This window comes from Mustela putorius, unplaced genomic scaffold (genome assembly GCF_011764305.1).
Source record: "Mustela putorius furo isolate JIRA1106 unplaced genomic scaffold, ASM1176430v1.1 tig00000551_pilon_pilon_pilon, whole genome shotgun sequence".
Lineage (NCBI taxonomy): Eukaryota > Metazoa > Chordata > Mammalia > Carnivora > Mustelidae > Mustela > Mustela putorius.
Window position 1 is genome coordinate 4,117,815 of NW_025421412.1, and position 20,123 is coordinate 4,137,937.

Sequence of the window (20,123 nt, forward strand, 5' to 3'; positions counted from 1 at the left end):
GGCTTTAACCCACTGAGCCACCCAGGTGCCCCTGTATTTCTATAATCTAAAACACATGCAATTCTAATAACTTTTAAATTCCCTCATGAATAACAAGGGAAAATTATAAAGTTTACCTGATTTTATTAATAAAACCTGGTTTTAGCTCAGTAGCGATCCATTGGCAAGAACCCTTTCTCTTGACGGCTCCTAGTATGGTCATCTCCACGTTCTCTGAGTGGACGGGACCGTTAGATGAGCGCTGACTACAGGTATCATGATGATTCCATTTGTGAAGAAACTTTAACAGGAATATTTCAAAGCTAGATCACTTTAGTTAATAGTTTTAATTGGGAATATCTCCAAATACACTTAGGGGCTGAAAAGTGAACTTTGGGCTAATCTGAGCCATTTGGCAATTCTTTGATCCTGGATTTCCCCACATTTCTGTTTGTTATATTACAATCAGGAATTATCTTATGAAATACAGAAACCTAGTAAGGCCTCCATTTGAAACAACACAATTAAGGAAAACAAAACCAGAGCCAAGCACCCAAACAGTACAACTACAGAAGAGCAGAATTCGCCCTTGGGGGGTCTGGGGGCTGACGGTGATGTCCGCCCTCCACCTCACGTTTATTCCGGGAACTCTCCCCAGGACATACCCTTACGATCTGTGCCCTTTTCCGAACGTAAATAATATTTCAATTAGAACCAAAGCATTAAATAAGGACAGAAATCCACAAAATTAGTCACACAGGTTGTTGAACATGAAAGTTTCTTCAGCGAGCCCTAATTGTGCCTCTGTCTGGTAAACCAAGAAGGTCTGGGGCAAGGGGTCCCCAGGTGCCCCCTGCAACTCCAGCCTTGCTGTCAGACTCATCCTTTGGTGAGTCGGCTGTTTCAAATGTCAAGTTAAAGAACTGCATAACACAGCCTCTGATCAAAACCTGAGAAATGAAGAAATATGGGAAAATCCCCCCTTCCAGGGACGCCAAATCATTGCATCTTACTGCTTCATGAGCCCCAAATCCATCAGCAAATATTCACAGAACACCTCCGTGTGCAAGTATCATAACGAATGCGCCAGAGACACAGGACCCAGAGCACAGAAGCCTCTGGTCTCTAGCTGGACAGAAAGGACATGTACAAACCTCCAGCAGGTGATACGTGACGCCAGGAGTGCTGGTTGCTGAGGACCTGCAGCTTTCTAGGCCCAACACGCTGGAGTTTACTTACAAATTAGATAGACAAGCGATAAAACCGTAGTGCCTGCTGAAATCAAGGTTGGATTTACAGAGAAGTAAAAATGCACAGCAGTCTGGCATATTACTGAGCAGTACTTAGCTCTGAACCTTTCTGACACAAAGTGACAGCACAGTGATACTAAGGAGTATAGAAAACAGAGGATCCTAAAAACAAAATCTGAAAAAATATTGTAATTCTATTAAGTATAAATCCAATAAGTGTGTGGATGTGGCTTAAAACTAACAATGAGATCGGATGCTGCATTATTTCTTGACAATTCTGTACCTTCTCAAAGAGTTTAACAACCTATTTGAAAATCCCAGGACTTCGAAATCACAACAAAACCTCTTTTATAATTAACTATGAAAGAATAATAAAACCTATACAAGGAAAATTCTATCTAATTAGGAAATTCAAAATTTGATATTTAATAAAGAGATAGCTAAGCAATTAAACAATGTGAAAATTCATTTTCTTCTTCAGAGTTACAATTTTTATAAAGTCCCAACCAAAAATGTCAATGGTTCTAGAATGTATATAGAAAATTAATAAATAAGCACATGAATGGATACTTTGAAAGTAGAAGGGAGTTGGGGGAAATTGAAAGGGGAGGTGAATCCTGAGAGACTGTGGACTCTGAAAAACAATCTGAGGGGTCTGAAGTGACGGGGTGGTGGGAGGTTGGGGTACCAGGTGGTGGGTATTATAGAGGGCACAGATTGCATGGAGCACTGGGTGTGGTGAAAAAATAATGAATACTGTTTTTTCTGAAAATAAATTAATTAAAAAAACAAAATAAAATAAAATAAAATACTAAAACAAACAAACAGAACTAGGGGCACCTGGGTGGCTCAGGGCTAAGCATCCAACTTTTGGTTTTGGCTCAGATCATGACCTCAGAGTCCTGGGATTGAGCCCCGAGTCTGAGTTGGGCGCCCAGCTCAGTGGTGAATCTGCTTGTCCCTCTGGGTGTGGTGAAAAAATAATGAATACTGTTTTTTCTGAAAATAAATTAATTAAAAAAACAAAATAAAATAAAATACTAAAACAAACAAACAGAACTAGGGGCACCTGGGTGGCTCAGGGCTAAGCATCCAACTTTTGGTTTTGGCTCAGGTCATGACCTCAGAGTCCTGGGATTGAGCCCCGAGTCTGAGTTGGGCGCCCAGCTCAGCGGTGAATCTGCTTGTCCCTCTCTCTCTGACCCCACCCCTCCAGCTCATGGTCTCTCTCTTTCTCTCTCTCTCAAATAAATAAATTAACAAGTATCTTAAAAAATAAATTAGAACTAGAATAGAAACAAACAAAAAACAAACAAAAAACAAAGAAAGCTGCATAGATTCAGAATTTCCTCAATTCCAAAAAAGGACCGTACTGAAGAGAGGAAAAAAAAATCAAGGAGTTTTGGATAAACCTCTCGGTTATAGATACATTAATTTGGTCGTGCTAAACAAAATTTATTTTCCCTGCACAAAACGATAGTGTTTAAAACAGCATTCAACCCAGTTTCATGAATGAGGAAAAGTAAATATGACTGTCACCGAGGTACCCTCTTCAAGCCTCCCATCTCAGATCTATGACTGCTGCTGTGTGTGTGTGTGTGTGTGTGTGTGCGCGTGTATGTAGAGAGATATACTATTTACTGCTACATTAATCATACATATATATGATGAATTCTTACACATACTGTACACACATATACCATGCAGATACATGCATTTTATGAAAGGTCTAAAAAACATCTCAGGCAAACCTCGAGAATGACAATAGCAATTCCATCTGGACGTGGGAAACTGGGTGAATTTTCATTCACTCGATAGAATTTTGTATTACTTTCCAAACTTTCTAACAATTACAAATTATTTAGGGAAATTTTTAATCAGTACTTAATTTTTGGATGCCATAAAATCACAAATTTGTAAAAATCTGCACATGGGAGGAAATTTTAAAATAGAACAGAGGGTATTTGGGGGAAGTGGAACTCTGTAAGTTAATTAATTTCTTACTCAATATCCTTTCTTCTTAAATCTGCTATAAAGACACCCTCTTTGAGATGGTCAAGTTAAGGTTTATTTGTAAAACTAATGTGCGGAGGCTGGGAATACTAACAAAGAGGTTGAAGAAGATTGAGGTACTAGATATAAAGCTCATTATATTACAAAATACTTGAGTATTTTATTTAATACAGATAAATAGAATAATAAATCAATAAAAAGACAGTCCAAAATAGATTCAACTATATATGAGAAACTTAATACAATATAGTAAGCTGCCCAATGCAAACAAGTTAAAAAAATCATCCAATAAATTTAGTTGAGATATTTAGCAGTAATTTGGAAGGAGAAAATTAAAGAAAAAAGGGGAAGTTAAAGCTAGTAGACATGATCTACCAAATGAATGCCAGGAGGATTAAGGAGTTAAAAACCAAACTAAAACACCAAGTTATAAAAAAGTCAAAGTAGCAGCGAATAGAACAGGCTATGAAAGAGATTTTGAATAAATACAATTTTAGCTTAAATGTGTTTAGCTTTAATGTATTAGAGAAGATGAAAAGGAAAAGTTTATCATATTAAATACACAGACAAAATCTCTATACAATTAAAAAAAATATTGTGAAAATATTTACAGCAAAATTTTGATAAGCAGTATGCCTAACATAGTTTCTTCAAAATTACAAAGAAAAATTAGGACAAATGAGGGAAGTTATGAATAAAAATTAGCAGGACATAAAATTAGAAATTATCCAAATATGCAGAAAAAAATTCTTCTTTGTAAGCAAGCAACAAATTACATTTGAGATAGTTTTATAACCACTAAGTTAGCCAAAATAAAATTTAACAGATAAGATGCTGTAAGAATGTGGAGAACCCGTCCACGACATTTCTGACTGGATACATTTATAAGTCATTTTGAAAGCTAAATGGCGCCAGGCAGCGAGGGTGGTAAAGATGTTCATCCTCTTTTAGCTCTGATAGTCTATCTACAGAATTTAAGTGAAACATGTAATTCAGAAACAAGAGACCTGCACAAAATTTTGGAAGTGGTCACATTAAATAACTGTATGATATAGCAAACTAATATGGAATTACTTAGAAGTAGGGAAAAGGCTTATTGTATGATAAGTAAACACAAAGATATACCACAGTTTATGTTGTATTTTTTCAATTATGTAGGAAATACAGGTAAAATGCAAAGTATGAAAGTAATTCATTTATTAAAGTATAATAAAAATATTAGTGTTTCCTAGTTTATATATGTTTCAACCCATCTGCTTTTGATAAGACATAAAAATCATGGTTTTATCGGTTAAGAATTTTGCCCATGAACAAGGCAGGTAGTGAAAAGAGTTTCCAGCCAGAGCATCTAATGTATGTGTGTGTGTGAGTGTGTGTGAGTGTGTGTGAGTGTGTAGTCTGACGGAGAAGCACTTGGCGGGTAAGTCAGGCCCTTCCCTCCCCAAACACACACCTGTACCCACACAGCTACACCTGTCCTGCGGCCTCACGGGCAGGGTGAGTGTTTAAGGACACAGTAGCCGTGACATCGGCTATCACAGCACGTACCTGTCCGACACACCGTGTGCTCCAGACACGGGAAACGATACCACGGATTTCCTAAGTAGTGATGCTACTGAATGTAATACAAATGCTCTTTTTCATCTCTGAAGTGCAGGAACTAGAATCGAGCATTTTGGGAGGCCCTGCCCAATCCGAGGCTTGGGACTCTGGGATTCTGGGAATTAAGTGGGACATGAACATAAGCAGGAATCACTGGAGAACTCTTACAAGATTATAAACTTGTGGATTTCCTGGAAAAGCCTTAAAGAGAAGCTTTAAAATCTGTGTGTGTGTGTGTGTGTGTGTAAAATGAACTTTTTTTTTTTTTTTTTAAACAAAGGCAATAAACAAAAGAAATCACAAACACACCTGTTGCGATAGGAGCTTCCTGGGCCGCAGGGCCACCACACGCCCTCAGGACGTGTTCTCCTTGCCCTGGCTTTCTGGACTCAGGGAGACAGAATCTGCACTAACACGCGCGCTTTCTCCCGGCAGGGCTGGACCCGGTTTCTGACACAGGCATGATCTATGAGGAAGACTACGCGGCTCATTCCTCCTCCTCTGCTCTCGGGACAGCTCAGCCCCTCACACTCTGCTCATTGGAGGACAGACGTGCTGTGCACCGGTTGTGCCTAAAAGCTTCCCCTGGTTTAGATGCAACTTGCACAGTCTCCGTGCCCGGGTCGGCTCCCGGGCCCCCAGAGCAAAGACCGTCCTCCACACCTGTGGACGCAGGCTCCCTGACTCCCAGATGCTCCTGTGCCGGAAACCTACCTGCTTCTTCTGGACCCTGAAGGGCACGCGTGTTCCTGCGGCTTTGGCTGGAGTTGCCCCCTCCTGCAGCAGGTGGTGCGAAGATCCCCTAAGAAGAGAAAAACCCCAAGTTACTGCAAAGACAGCTGAGGTGCAGGAGGCAGCTGTGCGGGGCGAACCCACCCACGCCCGGAGGTGGGGGGGAGGCAGCTGCTGCAAACTCACTTTGAGAGCCGAGGGGACAGCTGGGGCCTCCTGCACAGCTGCCCTCGGAGCTGCAGCTCCGGCCTGGGGGGCGCCTGGCAGCTGCTCAGCCCGGTGGAGTTCCCGCAGCTCCGCCTGGAGGCTCCCCAGCTCGGCCTGAAGGGCGGCCACCCTGCAGAACGCCAGCACCGAGAGGCAGCTGGCCGCCAGGGCCAGCAGCAAGGTCACGGCCAGCAGCGTCCCATCTTTGGAGACTGGGACAGAGGGGCTTTCCTTCAGGGGGAGGATGGAGACACACTCCTTCAGTTTCATTTCTTCTCCCCTCTCCAGGCAGGGAGAAAGGCGTGACTGCCGGCCTGCGCAGCCATCCATGGCACTCCTGGAACTTTGCAGGTTCGGGCCCTTCGAGTAAGCAAGCGCAGGGAATGGCTCATTTCCTGTGAGCTGTGCTTGCTGGTGTCGTACACTGACTCGGGGGCCTGGCCCTGCGGTCGCCCTCAGGACAGCTCTCCTGCACTCCCCTCCGCCCACCGGCCGCATCCTGGCCCCGCTGCAGGATAGGTCTTCCCGGCACCGGCGCTTCAATCCGATTGCCCAATCATTTCCTCATTTCACTTTCAGTTTTTGTAAGAATTTCAATGGCATCTCAAGACACACACACACACACACAGGCCCCTGGTGTGACGGGACCGGGGTGCGGGCTGGCCCGCTGGGGAGAGCCCCGCAGCCGTGCAGGTGCGGGACCAGCTCTGGGTGGCACGGCCCGAGCTGCTGCCTCGGGGCGCGGGGTTCAGACCGCCGGAGGGAAGGAATGTTCAGGTTCTGCCGGAGTCAGAGTAATGACTGTGCAGGTCAGATAAGCTCAGTGCTGGCCGTGAACAGTCCCAGCTGGAGAACGATATAGGAACGGTCTCGAGGGAGGAAACAGGCGGTCCTCCGAGGAGGCACCGGAGGCCACCGGGCCATCCTCGCTTTATCCTTAGCAACACCACACAGAGAACGCGGCGAGATCCTGCAGACGTGTCTCAGCTCCACCCAAGGGCTGCTTGCTCTGCAGGGGCTGCATTTCCAAGGGGAACCTGTGTCTGCTTTTCCTTCTGGGACTCGACGCCCCCAGGACGGCCACGCCGGGAGGTCGGCCCCCCCAGCCGCAGGTGTCGGTCGGACGGGGTCTGGGAAACCCGGCCTCCTCCCGACTCCCAGTGCCTCGGTCCAGCCCCACCGCGAGCGACCCTCTCCCTACCCACTCACCCCGTGAGCTGTCTTACAAGCAGCATCTCCGCAGACGTCCTCGCGCGCGTCTCCCTGCGACCTGCGCCGGGCTGCCAGACACCTGCAGGAGAGGAGGCACACGGCCACCTTGCCCAGGGTCATGGAGCTCCCCCCAAGGAGTTCCCGTTGCCTCCCCAGGAGCCAGGGGGACACCATCCGACACTCATTTTAGGACGGTTATTTTTTTCTTTGGGTCTATGAATTTTGAAACCTTTTAAAGTGACTTTTAAAGAAGATTAAAAAAAAAAAAAACTTTGCAAAGTTATTTCAAAGACGACCGGGGTCCCCACACCAGCCGGCGGGGACCCCCGTCTCTGAAGTGGAGAAGGACACCCTCTGCGAGCACCAAACATCATGTGATCACGTCTTCGGTCACAGCCCTGGTCTCCAGGCCCGTCAGGGTGATACACGCTAGATAACGTTCCAGAAAACAGAATAATTATTCGGGGGATTGTATTAAAGCCTTCTGACTGAAAGTAAGGGAAACTCACTCAGCTTACGCGTGTGGATCTGCATTACCTCCACACACGCAGAAATAAAAGAGCTCAGGGCCGAGCTGGAAAGCGATGGCTCTCCTCTCCTACCCAGGACACGCGCAGCCGCTGCTGCTTTCTGTGAGCCGACCCTCCTCCCCGTGCGGGGGGCCACAGCTCTCCATATTCCGCTGTAAAAATTCCAGAGACGGGGAATAATTTGATCGCATTGGAGAATTAGCTCTGCCTTCCTTGCTCTTTTGGGCAGAGACCTTCATGGCCCACGATCTCCAGAGAAAACGACTGACCAGTCCACGTGCAGGTCAACTTACAACAAGCGTCTCAACTTGGACCAAGCCGTGGGCAAGCCTAAGCCTGCAGAGGGATGGCGCTTCTTCCACGGAAGACGGCAGGTGGCCGCTTCCCCTGACGCAGTGTGAGACTCGCGGCCATGGCCATGTGCGTGTCGCCACAGCGGTCACACCACCGAACTTCTCTAAAGACAGGTAGAAACTAAGTGACATTCATGTGCTCCTGAGTTTCTTGTTAGAGGAACCTAAGGAAGTTATTACCCCATACATCAAGGATCTGTTTCCTGCTGGGGACATGGTTTGATGATAATTTAACTGAAATTCTGTTCCACACATAGCATGCCGCTCATTGACTAACTCTCCACACCGCAAGTGTGTTCAGGGAAGGAAGCCAGGGTGCCTGAGATGTGCCGTGCTCTTGGCCAGGATGGAGCTATTTTTACCCACTTCTCTTTCTCACTTGGGATAGAAAACATTCCTGTGTAGTACAGCTGTAGCTACCCCAGATGGAATACATGTTCCTGTCCCTCCACTCAGGACTGAGCAGATAGGAACTTGTGAGAGTATATGTGAAAAGAACTTAAGTGAGGAGTTTATCCAAGAATGTGAACCAGAGAGTAAAACCAACATACAATCTTTGGCTGTCTACTACCTATATAGATGACCTCAAAAATATGCAAAAAGCTTAATTAGAAACTTCTGGCTTAATAGTGTTTTGAAGAGTCAGCACCTTTAGGACACCTCTCTTACACCACTTCTTCAAAGGCGAGTTTTCTTTCCCTAGGATCCGTACCACTCAGGCATTGCACGCCTTTCCCAGACATGTGGATGGACCTAGCAATAGATCTCGGTAAAACCAACTTCCTAAAGGGCTCAAAATACGGTAAAAAGGTGGATACAAGGCTCCATTACATTTGGGCAACAATCACGTTGTCTCCTGTTGGAAATATGTATGCAGCCAGGGAAATGGATTTGTAAGGCTTAGTGCTAATCACTTGGTAACTTAACTGTAAAGTCATGGTAGATCCATATACAAAAATTAATGTCGGTCATACTGATCCCTAATACTCAATAGTTTTATTAAAAATAGGAGCACGTGCATTTACTGGAACTTAATTACCCTCACTGCTGGGAAACATAGGCACGTTTGTTAAGTATTCATTTTCATTTGCAAGTATGTCTTAGTTTGTCGTGGGACTGCTTCCGGATGTAATGCTCTGAAGGAACCGTGCTTAAGGGGGAGCTTTCAAGACACTTCTGTCGGCTCCGACACCATTTCCAAGGCCCGTGCAGCTTAGTCTGCTTGTCTTGACCTTTATAATACCAACACAAATAAAATTCTAATTAGTATTAAGACAGATATGGGCAGTCAGTGCATCATCTGCTACTCCACACCCACGAATGACTCTGTCCATGTCACAGATACAGACACAGACAACACATGGACACCCTCGGACACTTGACTAAAAAACCTGGCATGATTCAACCCATCTCAGAAACACTGGGAGAAATGACAGCGTGATGACACCCATGCTAGAAACACTACTCTCTGCCTCGAAAAATTAATAAGGCAGAGCTTTCAAACATTTAAAATAACTTACTTGAAATTTTGCTGAGTAGATGTTAGAAGCAAAAGGATGGAGGTGGACACTGAGGTCAGGCACGTCTGCATGCCCAAGGGGCTTCACGACCTTAATAGACTGTCTCCTGCCCAACATCTAGAACCTGATTTCTTTCTAAATTCTGCACTACTTCATTTATTTTATTTCATTTATTTATTTGTTTGCTTGTTTATTTTTAACATCTTAATTTTATTTTATTTTTTCAGTGTTCCAGTGTTCCAGACTCATTGTTTATGCACCGCGCCCAGTGCTCCGTGCAATCCATGCTCTCCTCAATACCCACCACCCGGCACACCCATCCCTCCACCCCCCCTCCCCTCCAAAGCACTCAGTTTGTTTCTCAGAGTCCACAGTCTCTCACGTTTCTTATCCCCTTCTGATTTCCCCCAATTCACTTTTCCTTTCCTTCCCCTAATGCCCTCCTTGTTATTCCTTACGCTCCACAAGTAAGTGAAACCATATGACAATTGACTCTCTCTGCTTGACTGATTTCACTCAGCATAATCTCCTCCAGTCCCGTCCATGTTGCTACAAAAGTTAGGTATTCATCCTTTCTGATGCCTGTATAATATTCCATCGTGTATATGGACCACATCTTCCTTATCCATTAGTCCATTGAAGGGCATCTTGGTTCTTTCCACAGTTGGGTGACCGTGGCCATTGCTGCTATAAACATTGGGGTACAGATGGCCCATCTTTTCACTACATCTGTATCTTTGGGGTAAATAGCCAGTAGTGCAATTGCAGGGTCATAGGGAAGCTCTATTTTTAATTTCTTCAGGAATCTCCACACTGTTTTCCCAAGTGGCTGCACAAACTTGCATTCCCACCAACAGTGTAAGAGGGTTCCCCTTTCTCCACATCCTCTCCAACACATGTTGTTTACTTCCTGTTAATTTTGGCCATTCTAACTAGGGTAAGGTGGTATCTCATTTTGGTTTTGACTTGAATCTCCCTGATGGCTAATGATGAACATTTTTTCACATGTCTTTTAGCCATTTGTATGTCTTCTTTGGAGAAGTGTCTGTTCATGTCTTCTGCCCATTTCTTGACTGGATTATTTGTTTTTTGGCTGTTGAGTTTGATAAATTCTTTATAGGTCCTAGATACCAGCCCTTTAACTGATATGTCATTTGCAAGCATCTCCTCCCATCCCGTGGGTTGCTTTTTAGTTTTGTTGACTGTTTCCCTTGCTGTGCAGAAGCTTTTGATCTTGATGAAGTCCCAATAGCTCATTTTTGCTTTTGTTCCCCTTGTCTTTAGAGACGTGTCTTGCAAGAAGTTGCTATGGCTGATGTCAAAGAGGTTACTGCATAATTTGGCTATTGTTGATAGTGCTGTTCTAAACATTGGGGTGCATGTGCCCCTTTGAATCAACATTTTTGTATCGCTTGGATAAATACCTAGAAGTGCAATTGCTGGGTTGTAGGTAAGAAGCTGATTTTGTTTAGACGTTGGTCTTTGTGAGACTCTGACCAATCGCATGTTTCGATCCTAATCACAGAAATGTGGCTCTGCCTTTGGTTGCTAAGTGTGGACAGACTCATGAGGTTTCTAACAAGCAGATGGGAAAGAGTTCATCATCTTTAAAGAGAAACACAAGAAATACTCGCTCTGTCACATGACCTCACGGGACAACGGAGAATGGTGGCAGCCATCTGCCAGTTGCTGGGATGCCCGGGCTGACAGGCTGAGGGTAGGAGAGCAAGGTCATGGAAGACACCGGGTCTCTAACCCCACTACTGAGTGCTGAAGTAATCAACCTTCCTGCTCCACATTTGGACTTCTTATACTAAGTAACACATTTGCCTTCTTCTTTAAGCCAACTTGCTACATGATTAGGTGCTAAGCCTCCCAGAAGCGGCCTAACTAATTCTGCTAGCTGGAGGATATTTATAGTCCCGCAATTAAAGACTTTTTGTACAGAACAGTTTTGAATGTTCTTTTAGAATTTTTTCCACATGTCCCCATTTTAAAAACTATAATATAAACAGAAAAGGCCAGCATCTGCAGCTGGAAAGAAAAAAAAAAATTGGATGCGCTCGGTAAGAGTCTTCTTCCCAGTTTTACTTAGTTATTTTTCGATAACTTCAGGTATTTCGTAGTGTTAGGAAACTTAAGAAAACAACAACTTTACAACTGGTAGTTAGCTTCTGGAAAGGTAGGGAACAGATTGTCTTATCTGTGGAACCAGAAAACATTCAGTCACCTCTTCCTGAAGGGAAAATAGGAAATCAGGACTGTAGGTCTCTGTGCAGGGAGGGAAGCACCTCAGGCACACCAAGGGGACCCCAGGGCACTCTTGGGGAAACGCAGTGTGAATCCATCCCACTGTCCTTCCGACCGGCTCCCCAGTGACCTGTCTTTCGGAGGCCCAGAGGCAGCTGGACAGGAGGGATGCGCAGCGTTCGAACTGGTCTGGGACGGAAAGATGGTGTGAGGTTTTCCGTCAAGGGGCAGCTTCCAGTCCGGATGTGAGACGGGAGGCTCAGTGGCTCGGTGCTAGAAGGGGGAGCGGGGCGCTGTCATCAGTGCCACAGGAGCAGGCCACGTTTCCTGGACCCCCAGCACGTACGAAGGAACCAGATGGGGAGAGACTTAGTCCTCTTGGCCCAGGGCTGGGAGAATGGAACCAGATGGGCGGAAAGGGGCGCCTGCCCTCGGGCCTCAGGGGCAGACTGCCTTTGCTCTGCGGGCACAGAGCCGACTGGCTTCCCACTAGCAGGGCCGAAGAGACTGCAGCCACGTCATGCCTTTAAAGGATGCCAAGGACATGTTCAGGAAAGGCGAGTGGTCCCAGAAAGAAAGAACACAGACATCTCCCTGCATAGGCACAAAGGTGGGGGCAGACGACACGAATTTTTTAAATTGATAGAAGATTCAGTTGCAGATAATTTGTTTACGAACTGAGAAAGACTCCAAATAATTTTCCAGTTAAAGAGTTTAAGAGATGAACCCAGGGCACGGATGGTCACTTCAAAGCTCTGACTTCTGGCCTGCAAGCCTGAGGGGACATCACGCCTCGGAACACAGAGCACAAAAGACGGGACGGAAAGTGGTGATTAAAGACACAGTGATTTGAAAACACAAAGGGGGGAGAAAAAACTGCCTTAATCCAACAAAGACCTAAAACTAGTTTGAAAGTGGGTACCAAGTGGTAGCTCCGAGGAAAACACACCCAAGGAAACCTGATGAAATCCCTGCACAAAGTATATGGGCCCCGCGGGAAATATGCCAAACCCCGGGGGTGCACTTCAATCTCTTCTTACCGGGGACGTGACAGCTTCGATTGTGTATTTTACTAAAAGGTGGAAGATCTATGTGATCTGAGCACTGTAGCAAAGCAGAAAGGCAAATAATGAGCTAAGCATGCAATTCACAAAGTCCTGAAAAATTAAAAAAGTAACACCAAATTAAGCTTAAAGATAGGAGATAAAAAGAAGATAAAATATGAACAAAAGGGGCGCCTGGGTGGCTCAGTGGGTTAAGCCGCTGCCTTCGGCTCAGGTCATGATCTCAGGGTCCTGGGATCGAGTCCCGCATCGGGCTCTCTGCTCAGCAGGGAGCCTGCTTCCTTCTCTCTCTCTCTGCCTGCCTCTCAGTGTACTTGTAATTTCTCTCTGTCAAATAAATAAATAAAATCTTTAAAAAAAAAAAAAAAATATGAACAAAATAGGGGCAGCTGGGTGGCTCAGTTGGTTAAGCATCTGCCTTGGTTCAAGTCAGATCCCAGGGTCCTGGGATGGAGCCCCACATCGGGCTCCCTGTTCTGTGGGGAGCCTGCCTCTCCCTCTGCTGCTCCCTCCTGCTTGTGCTCTCAATCTCTCTCTCTCGCAAATAAATACAGAAAATCTTTAAAAAAAATAATGAAACAGATAGCAAGTAACAACACAATAGAGAGGATAAAGGAATCTGGTTATTCAAAACAAAAAAATGAGTAAATTTTAGGAAGACCAAAAAAAAAAAAGAAAGTACAAATTATCATTAACAAAAATGACAAATGGGACATTTCTAGAGAGACTACAGATGCCAGAAAGATAGTAAGAGGGTTTGATGAACAAGTTTTTGCAGTACTGATAAGGGGAAATGGGAGTATATATATAGAGATATATATATCTCTATATATATATATTCTGTACAAGAAAAATGAAAAAATAAACCAGGGAGAGCATGGTGGCTGAACTACCATTTGGTCCGTCATTAATGCTCTAGGTGCCAGGGATGAGAAGGAAAGAAAGAGAAGATAGAAAAAAGGAAAGAGAAACTTTAAAAGAAAGTTTGAAAACTCCTGCTTTCTGGAGGTTAAATTCTGCTGTGTGAGGTCATCTATTTTAAATAATTTCAAACTACAATGGATTTATACAAAATAGTTTCTATCTGGTTTTCAACTTATTTTGTACCTGTGGTGGTCTTTTACTATTTTTTAAAAACTGTTTATTTATGACTTCTCCCTTTATTTTGTGAAAAGACAGCTAAAAGGTATTTGGTTACTGTTATCTAAGTAATCAACAGATGGTTTTACTTGTTATCTTTGGGATCTGCTTCCTTCTACTTTTCTTAAGTTTGTTTTGTTGTTCCAACTTCTTCAGCTGAATGCTTAAATCATTCATTTCCTTTGTTATTTGATATAAACAAACAGGCTATTAAGTTTCCTAAGAGCATTGCTTAGCAAAATTCAATCATATTTGATACGTTTTTATTGTTAATATTTTCAAGAAAATTTCACCATTTGGTTTGGATTTCTACTTGGACTCAAAAATCATTTAAGAGATATTTGCTAGGGCGCCTGGGTGGCTCAGTGGTTAAGCTGCTGCCTTTGGCTCAGGTCATGATCTCAGGGTCCTGGGATCAAGTCCCGCATCGGGCTCTCTGCTTAGCAGGGAGCCTGCTTCCTCCTCTCTCTCTCTCTCTGCCTGCCTCTCTGCCTACTTGTGATTTCTCTCTGTCAAATAAATAAATAAAATCTTTAAAAAAAAAAAAAGAGATATTTGCTAAATTGTCTTAATTTCCAGGCATTTGTTTTTCATTTTCGTTACTAATTTCTCACTTACCATACTGCATTATGGTTATTTTCTCCTCTTATTTCTATCAATAAAAATTAATGAAAGCTTCTTTTTAGATTAATATTTTCATTTGTGTGACTATGACACACATACTTTTATTAAAGTTCACAATATCCTTTGTTTATATAATCTGTTACAGACTAATTAAGATGGATTAAAGTCTCCTACCATCAGTGTTTTACTTGTCTATTTCCAGTGGTTTCTCGATGGTTTAGGTTCATGAGAACTGATGCTATAATATTTAACACTGTATTTTTTAACATTATATATATATACATATATATATAAAATTAGTGGAAACATAATCAAAAGAGGAAGGTAATGACTATATCTATGAAAAAGAGATTTTTTTTCAAAACATACAAGAAACACAAAACTTACTCAACATTAACAACTCTCAAAAAGGTAGCATTTTCTATAAACTGTTGTGATGTGTGGTTTTGGAAGAGTGAGAATAAACTCTCTGGTGAAAGTCCATTTGCTGTGAGACGCCGCAGCTCTTCCTACCCAAAAGTTTCTCTATTTCCTCACCCCCTGAATCAGAGCTGACCTTGTGAGTTGATTTGTGATCAGGAGACTACAGTAGATGCAACCCAGTTCTAGTTCACCCTCTCTTGGGCTGCTCTCCTGAGATTACCACGTAAGAAAGCCAGGGCATCCACAGGGAGATGGGAAGACACATGGGGAAGCACCCCAGTGTCACAGACCCAGTGTGTCCACTGGGGGATGGGCGCACACATGGAGAAACACCCCAGTGTCACAGACCCAGTGTGTCCACTGGGGGATGGGCGCACACATGGAGAAATACCCCAGTGTCACAGACCCAGTGTGTCCACTGGGGGATGGGCGCACACATGGAGAAACCCCAGTGTCCCAGTGTGAGAGTCCGTGTGTCCACTGGGGGATGGAGAAGCACCCAAGTGCCCCAGCCAAGAGCCAGCATTAATGTCAAATGTGTGAGGGAGGCTAGCTTGAGCCTAGAAGTCCAAATTCACCAGCCATGATGATGAGTTAAGGTGGGACCAGCAGATGCATCTGCCAGAAAGCCGTGGAGTCACAAAAGTAATAAACCATCATCTTTATATGCCACTGAATTAGGGTGGTTTGTCGCTTAGCAATAGATAACTGAAATACCACATTCACTGCTCTTGGTGTAATAAAAATTGAAATCATTAAAAAAAGCTGATCAAAGAGTTATTACTTGAAAATGTTAAAAATATAGGGTCAGCTGGGTGGTTCAGTCTGTTAAGCATCTGCCTTCAGCTCAGGTCATGATCCCGGGGTCCTGGGATGGAGCCCCACATCGGGCTCCTTGCTCCGCAGGATACTGGCTTCTCCCTCTCCTCTGTGTTCTCACACTCTCTCTCCCCAACCCCCCTCAAGTATATAAATAATATGTTAAAGAAAAAAAAGAGTCTTTAAAAAATGAAAAAGGAAATGATAAAAACTACAATCACAGATAAAATCTGAATCAACGAGATGTGCAAAACTGAAGTTAGAAGCTACCTGGCGAGCACCGAGAAGGGAAACGAGTTATATGAAACGAGCACGGCATGGATCACTAATGAGAAAGGAGCACTGCACACAAAGCTATCACCCAAACACAAGAGTATTCCGCAGAAATCGGGAAAGGAATAAAATAAGTCAAAATAACCCAGGAAGTGAAAGTTAATGAAGGTAACAAGCACTGAGGGTTAGTTGTTAATTAGGTATTGTTAGTTAGAACGTGGGAAAAGAACTCTTTCAAAAGTGCAAAATAAATTGTTTTAGAAACCACTCTGGAATTACCTAGTAACACTGAAAACACATTCTCACTTCGACTCAACAATTCTGCGGCTGAGAACTTACCCATGGGAGGAGGAAAGAGTACAGAAGGACAGACAGACCGGGTCTCAAGGAAAATTAACTCTCGTTATGTTGAACCCTTTATTGGCCATTGGCAACTTCTTTTCTTGTGTTTTCTTGATCCTCAAAATGCAAAGCTAAAGACTCTTCATTTCTCAAACCATCTTATTACCAAGTCTGAGTGTCCAACATATTTATAAGAAGATTTGTAAAAGCTGTATTACATAATTGTGGGCAATCATAAAACTCATCTAAGACGTTAGTAAAAAATCATCTTATTGTTGCTTACTTCTGAATTTTCTGCATTTAAAATGGGCTGACTTTTTTTCTCTGTTCCTCTTAAAAATAGGTCTCTTTGTTCTACCACTAGAGTAAAAAAAAAAAAAAAAAAGGAGGGTGATTTCCAGAATTTTAACCAAAAGCATAATCTGTTATCTCACGGCTTCAGCTGTTTACATATTTTAAACTGAATAATGGGCTTTAATCGTTTCAAAAATTAAACACAATCCAGACCCATGTTGGTATTTCCACGCTCAGGACAGGCAATCATGATGCCGTGCAAAGTTCTGGTGAAATTCTCATTGTCGCTTATCCACCAGCAGGACTCAGGATAATTAACCAAGGATGACAACTGACATGGAATAAAGTACAAACCGTATCTGCAGGTGACTGTCAAAATCTTTTCCCATTTCAGGGCACCTGGCAGGACCAGCCAGTAAAGTAGGTGACTCGATCTTGAGGTGGTGAGTTCGAGCCCCCCATTGGGGGTAGAGATTACTTAATAAATAAAAGTTTTTAAAAACTCCTTCACCATTTCAGAACACTGATGTTCAATCATTAACTCTAGGTTATAAAATTGCATTAATATGCAAAGAACATAAAATTTACCATCTTACCCTTTATACAGGTACTCTTGAATTTCTCTTTAACATAGCTGACTTTTGAATTTATAATTTTCACCCTCACTCAGACAAGGAAACCTTCTTCACTTTGGGAAAGCTCCGCATGTCATGGATTTTGCAGCACAAAGAGGATTTCTACATCATCTCAGGCTCCAGAAGGTGGCAACATGTGTGGTCCACTCCACTGTACTCACTATGGAGAAACGTGTTTTCATTCCCAGGACTGTCCTTTGCCTGTAAGGCTGCCTCTGGCCCTAGATTTTTTTTTTTTTTTTTTATGGTGATGAAAAACATACAACATAAAATTTACCATCTCTCACTGGTGGGCAACCATCACCACCGTCTGTGGCCAGCACTGTTTCAACATGCACAACTGAACCTCTCTTTTCATCAAACTAACAAGCACCCTGCCCCCAACCCCTGATAACCATCATTCTACTATCGGTCTTTATGGTGCGGACACTCTAGATCCTCAGATCAGTGGAGTCATATGGTATCTGTCTTCCTGGACTGGCTCACTTCACGGAGCATGATGTCCTCAAGGTTCATCCACGTCGGCTTCTATCGGGGTTTCCTTCCTTTTCAAAGCTGGATAATATTCCACCGTATGTATGTCTGTGACTAATGTAGGTGGCCCTTACCCACTCCCTTGATAGCCCAAATAAAACAGAGGGTGACCTTCCCTCAAAGAAAAGGGAACTCCTCCTGCCTCCCTGCTGAACTGGGAAACAGGTCTTTTCCTGCCTTCAAACTGGAACTGGAACATGGGCTCTCTGGGGTCTGGAGCCGGCTACCTTTCAGATGGGAACTTAGAGCAGCAGCTCTCCGGGTTCTTGGCTTTCGTATTTGTACTAGAATATGTGCATACATATGCATATCCCATTGTTTCTGTGTCTCTGGGGAACCCTGGCCAACGCAATACCACATTTTGTTTATCCACTCACCCATCGGGGAGGGAGGACGATCGGCTTGGATGGCTTCCACATTTGAGCTATTGTGGATAATACTGCTAGAATGTTCTTGTGCAAATACTTCCTGGAGGTCCCGTTTTCAGTCCTTATGGAGAGATACACAGAAGCAGAATTGCTGAATCAGAGGGTAGTTCTATTTTTAGTCTTTTGAGGACCCTCCATCCTGTTCCCCACCGTGGCTGCCCCAGTCTGCATTCCCACCAACAGGCCAAAGTGGTTCCAGCGTCTCCACAGCCTGCCAACACTTGCCACTCTATTCCTTGGTGGCGGCCATGCTAATGGATGTGCGGTGATAGATCACTGTCGTTTTGACTTCTATTTCCATGATTAGTCAAGAACTATGGACAATTTTTACAGGTCAGGGAGGCTGATGCAGGTCAATCTGATTTAGGTAAACAAGGGAGCACGTGGCTGGCTCAGTCCACAGAGCGTGTGACTCTTGAACCTGCGGTTGTGGGTTTGAGCCCCACGCTGGGGGGTCCAGATTACTGAAAAACAGATTCTTAAAAAAGAGAAGAAGAAAGAAAAAGAGAAACAAGGACACGTAATGTTCCCTGCTTCCAAGAGGAAGGGAGACAGTTCTTTTTCGGGGAAAACTATGCTTTCCAATCACAACACTTACCGCACGTTTGTACCGCGTGTGCGTATATTTATTTACTGATCTGCTAACTGTTTACCTCCCCGAACCCCATGAAGGCAGGAGCTGCCTGTTTTGCTTGCCTTTACAGAACTGAAATCTAGCACAATGACCGATGTACGCAGATGCTCCATTCCCAGAAAGAAAGCGATCAGCAGTCCGCACTATGCAGGCCACGCGTGCTTCATACGGCCCTATCTATAGCATCAAGAACTTAGGCTGGCTTATCTAAATGCACAGTTGTCTATTTATGGAAAGTTATAGATCAGAACCTTATCAGCATGCCTTAGATTTCCAGTAACTTATTATACTTCAGTAACCCAACTGGTGATTTATTATACTTCAGTATCCCAATTGTGATGCACACTGGTTAAACAGACTTAATGAATTAAGATGGGTTAGTTATTATATAGAGTGTCCTTGTCTGTGTTACATCTTAGGTTTTATAAGAAACATGAAGATTGTGAGATACATGGGCACCGGGGTGGCTCAGTCGGTCAAGCATCTGCCTTCGGCTCAGGTCATGATCCCAAGGTCCTGGGATTGAGCCCCACATCAGGCTCTCCACTCAGCAGGGAGCCTGCTTCCCCCTCTCTCTCTCTGCCTGCTGCTCTATCTACTTGTGCTCGCTCTCTCTGTCAAATAAATAAATAAGATCTTCTTAAAAATGACTTTTAATTGGCAAAACCAGTGGGCTTCAAGATATGCGACCATTCTCCTGTGGAATGACAGGAGACACTGCCTTTGTACCGACAAGGATAAGAAGCCGACCGGCCCAGGCATCATAATGCTCTGCAGGCATGGATTCTATTAACCTTGTGTCTCCCCATTTCCGGGGAGATCCTGCTATCTGAGCTGCTGACCACAAAGCTGATCCTATCTCAAAAACATCGAACAACACTAGAGTGACCCAATGATGGAGGTTTTAGAGGGCAGAGGAAGGCACCTCACTCCTCTATTCAACGTGGCTGAGCCTGCTTAATCACTCGAGTCTGCGCACTTGGAAGAACCCCGTCTGGCATTCTCATCTAACCTCCTGTCTGGTCGCTGGGTGAAGGGGTCGGGGCTCATGGGTTTCAGCCTCTAACAGCTAGAGAATATAGATACTCACAGAGAAGCTCTATGGTGCTCTACAGCTGATGAGCTAACAAAAATGTCAAAACTCTGTTAAAGGGACTTGAAATTTGAAGTTCAGGGGTACCTGGGTGGCTCAGTGGGTTAAGCGTCTGCCTTCAGCTCCGGTCATGATGACAGGGTCCTGGGATCGAGCCCTGCACTGGGCTCTC

General features: G+C 44.0%; 1 protein-coding gene across 2 annotated transcripts in view; it reads right to left on the reverse strand.

Annotated features, from left to right (window-relative positions):
* TNFSF13B (TNF superfamily member 13b) overlaps positions 1-20,084 on the reverse strand; it is a 47,719-nt gene extending 27,635 nt beyond the window's left edge. Inside the window, exons 1-4 of one of the 2 annotated variants that reach the window (XM_013053086.2) lie at positions 20,039-20,084; positions 18,174-18,285; positions 5,763-7,074; positions 5,559-5,646 (exon numbers count right to left, since the gene is read on the reverse strand). In XM_013053086.2, coding sequence (XP_012908540.2) covers positions 5,559-5,646; positions 5,763-6,281 — 607 coding nt within the window. In that variant the 5' untranslated portion in view covers positions 6,282-7,074; positions 18,174-18,285; positions 20,039-20,084. Of the gene's footprint in view, positions 1-5,558; positions 5,647-5,762; positions 7,075-18,173; positions 18,651-20,038 lie in introns of those variants that run through there. The other variant, XM_013053085.2, reaches the window with a different exon arrangement.
* Positions 20,085-20,123: the final 39 nt, after the last annotated feature.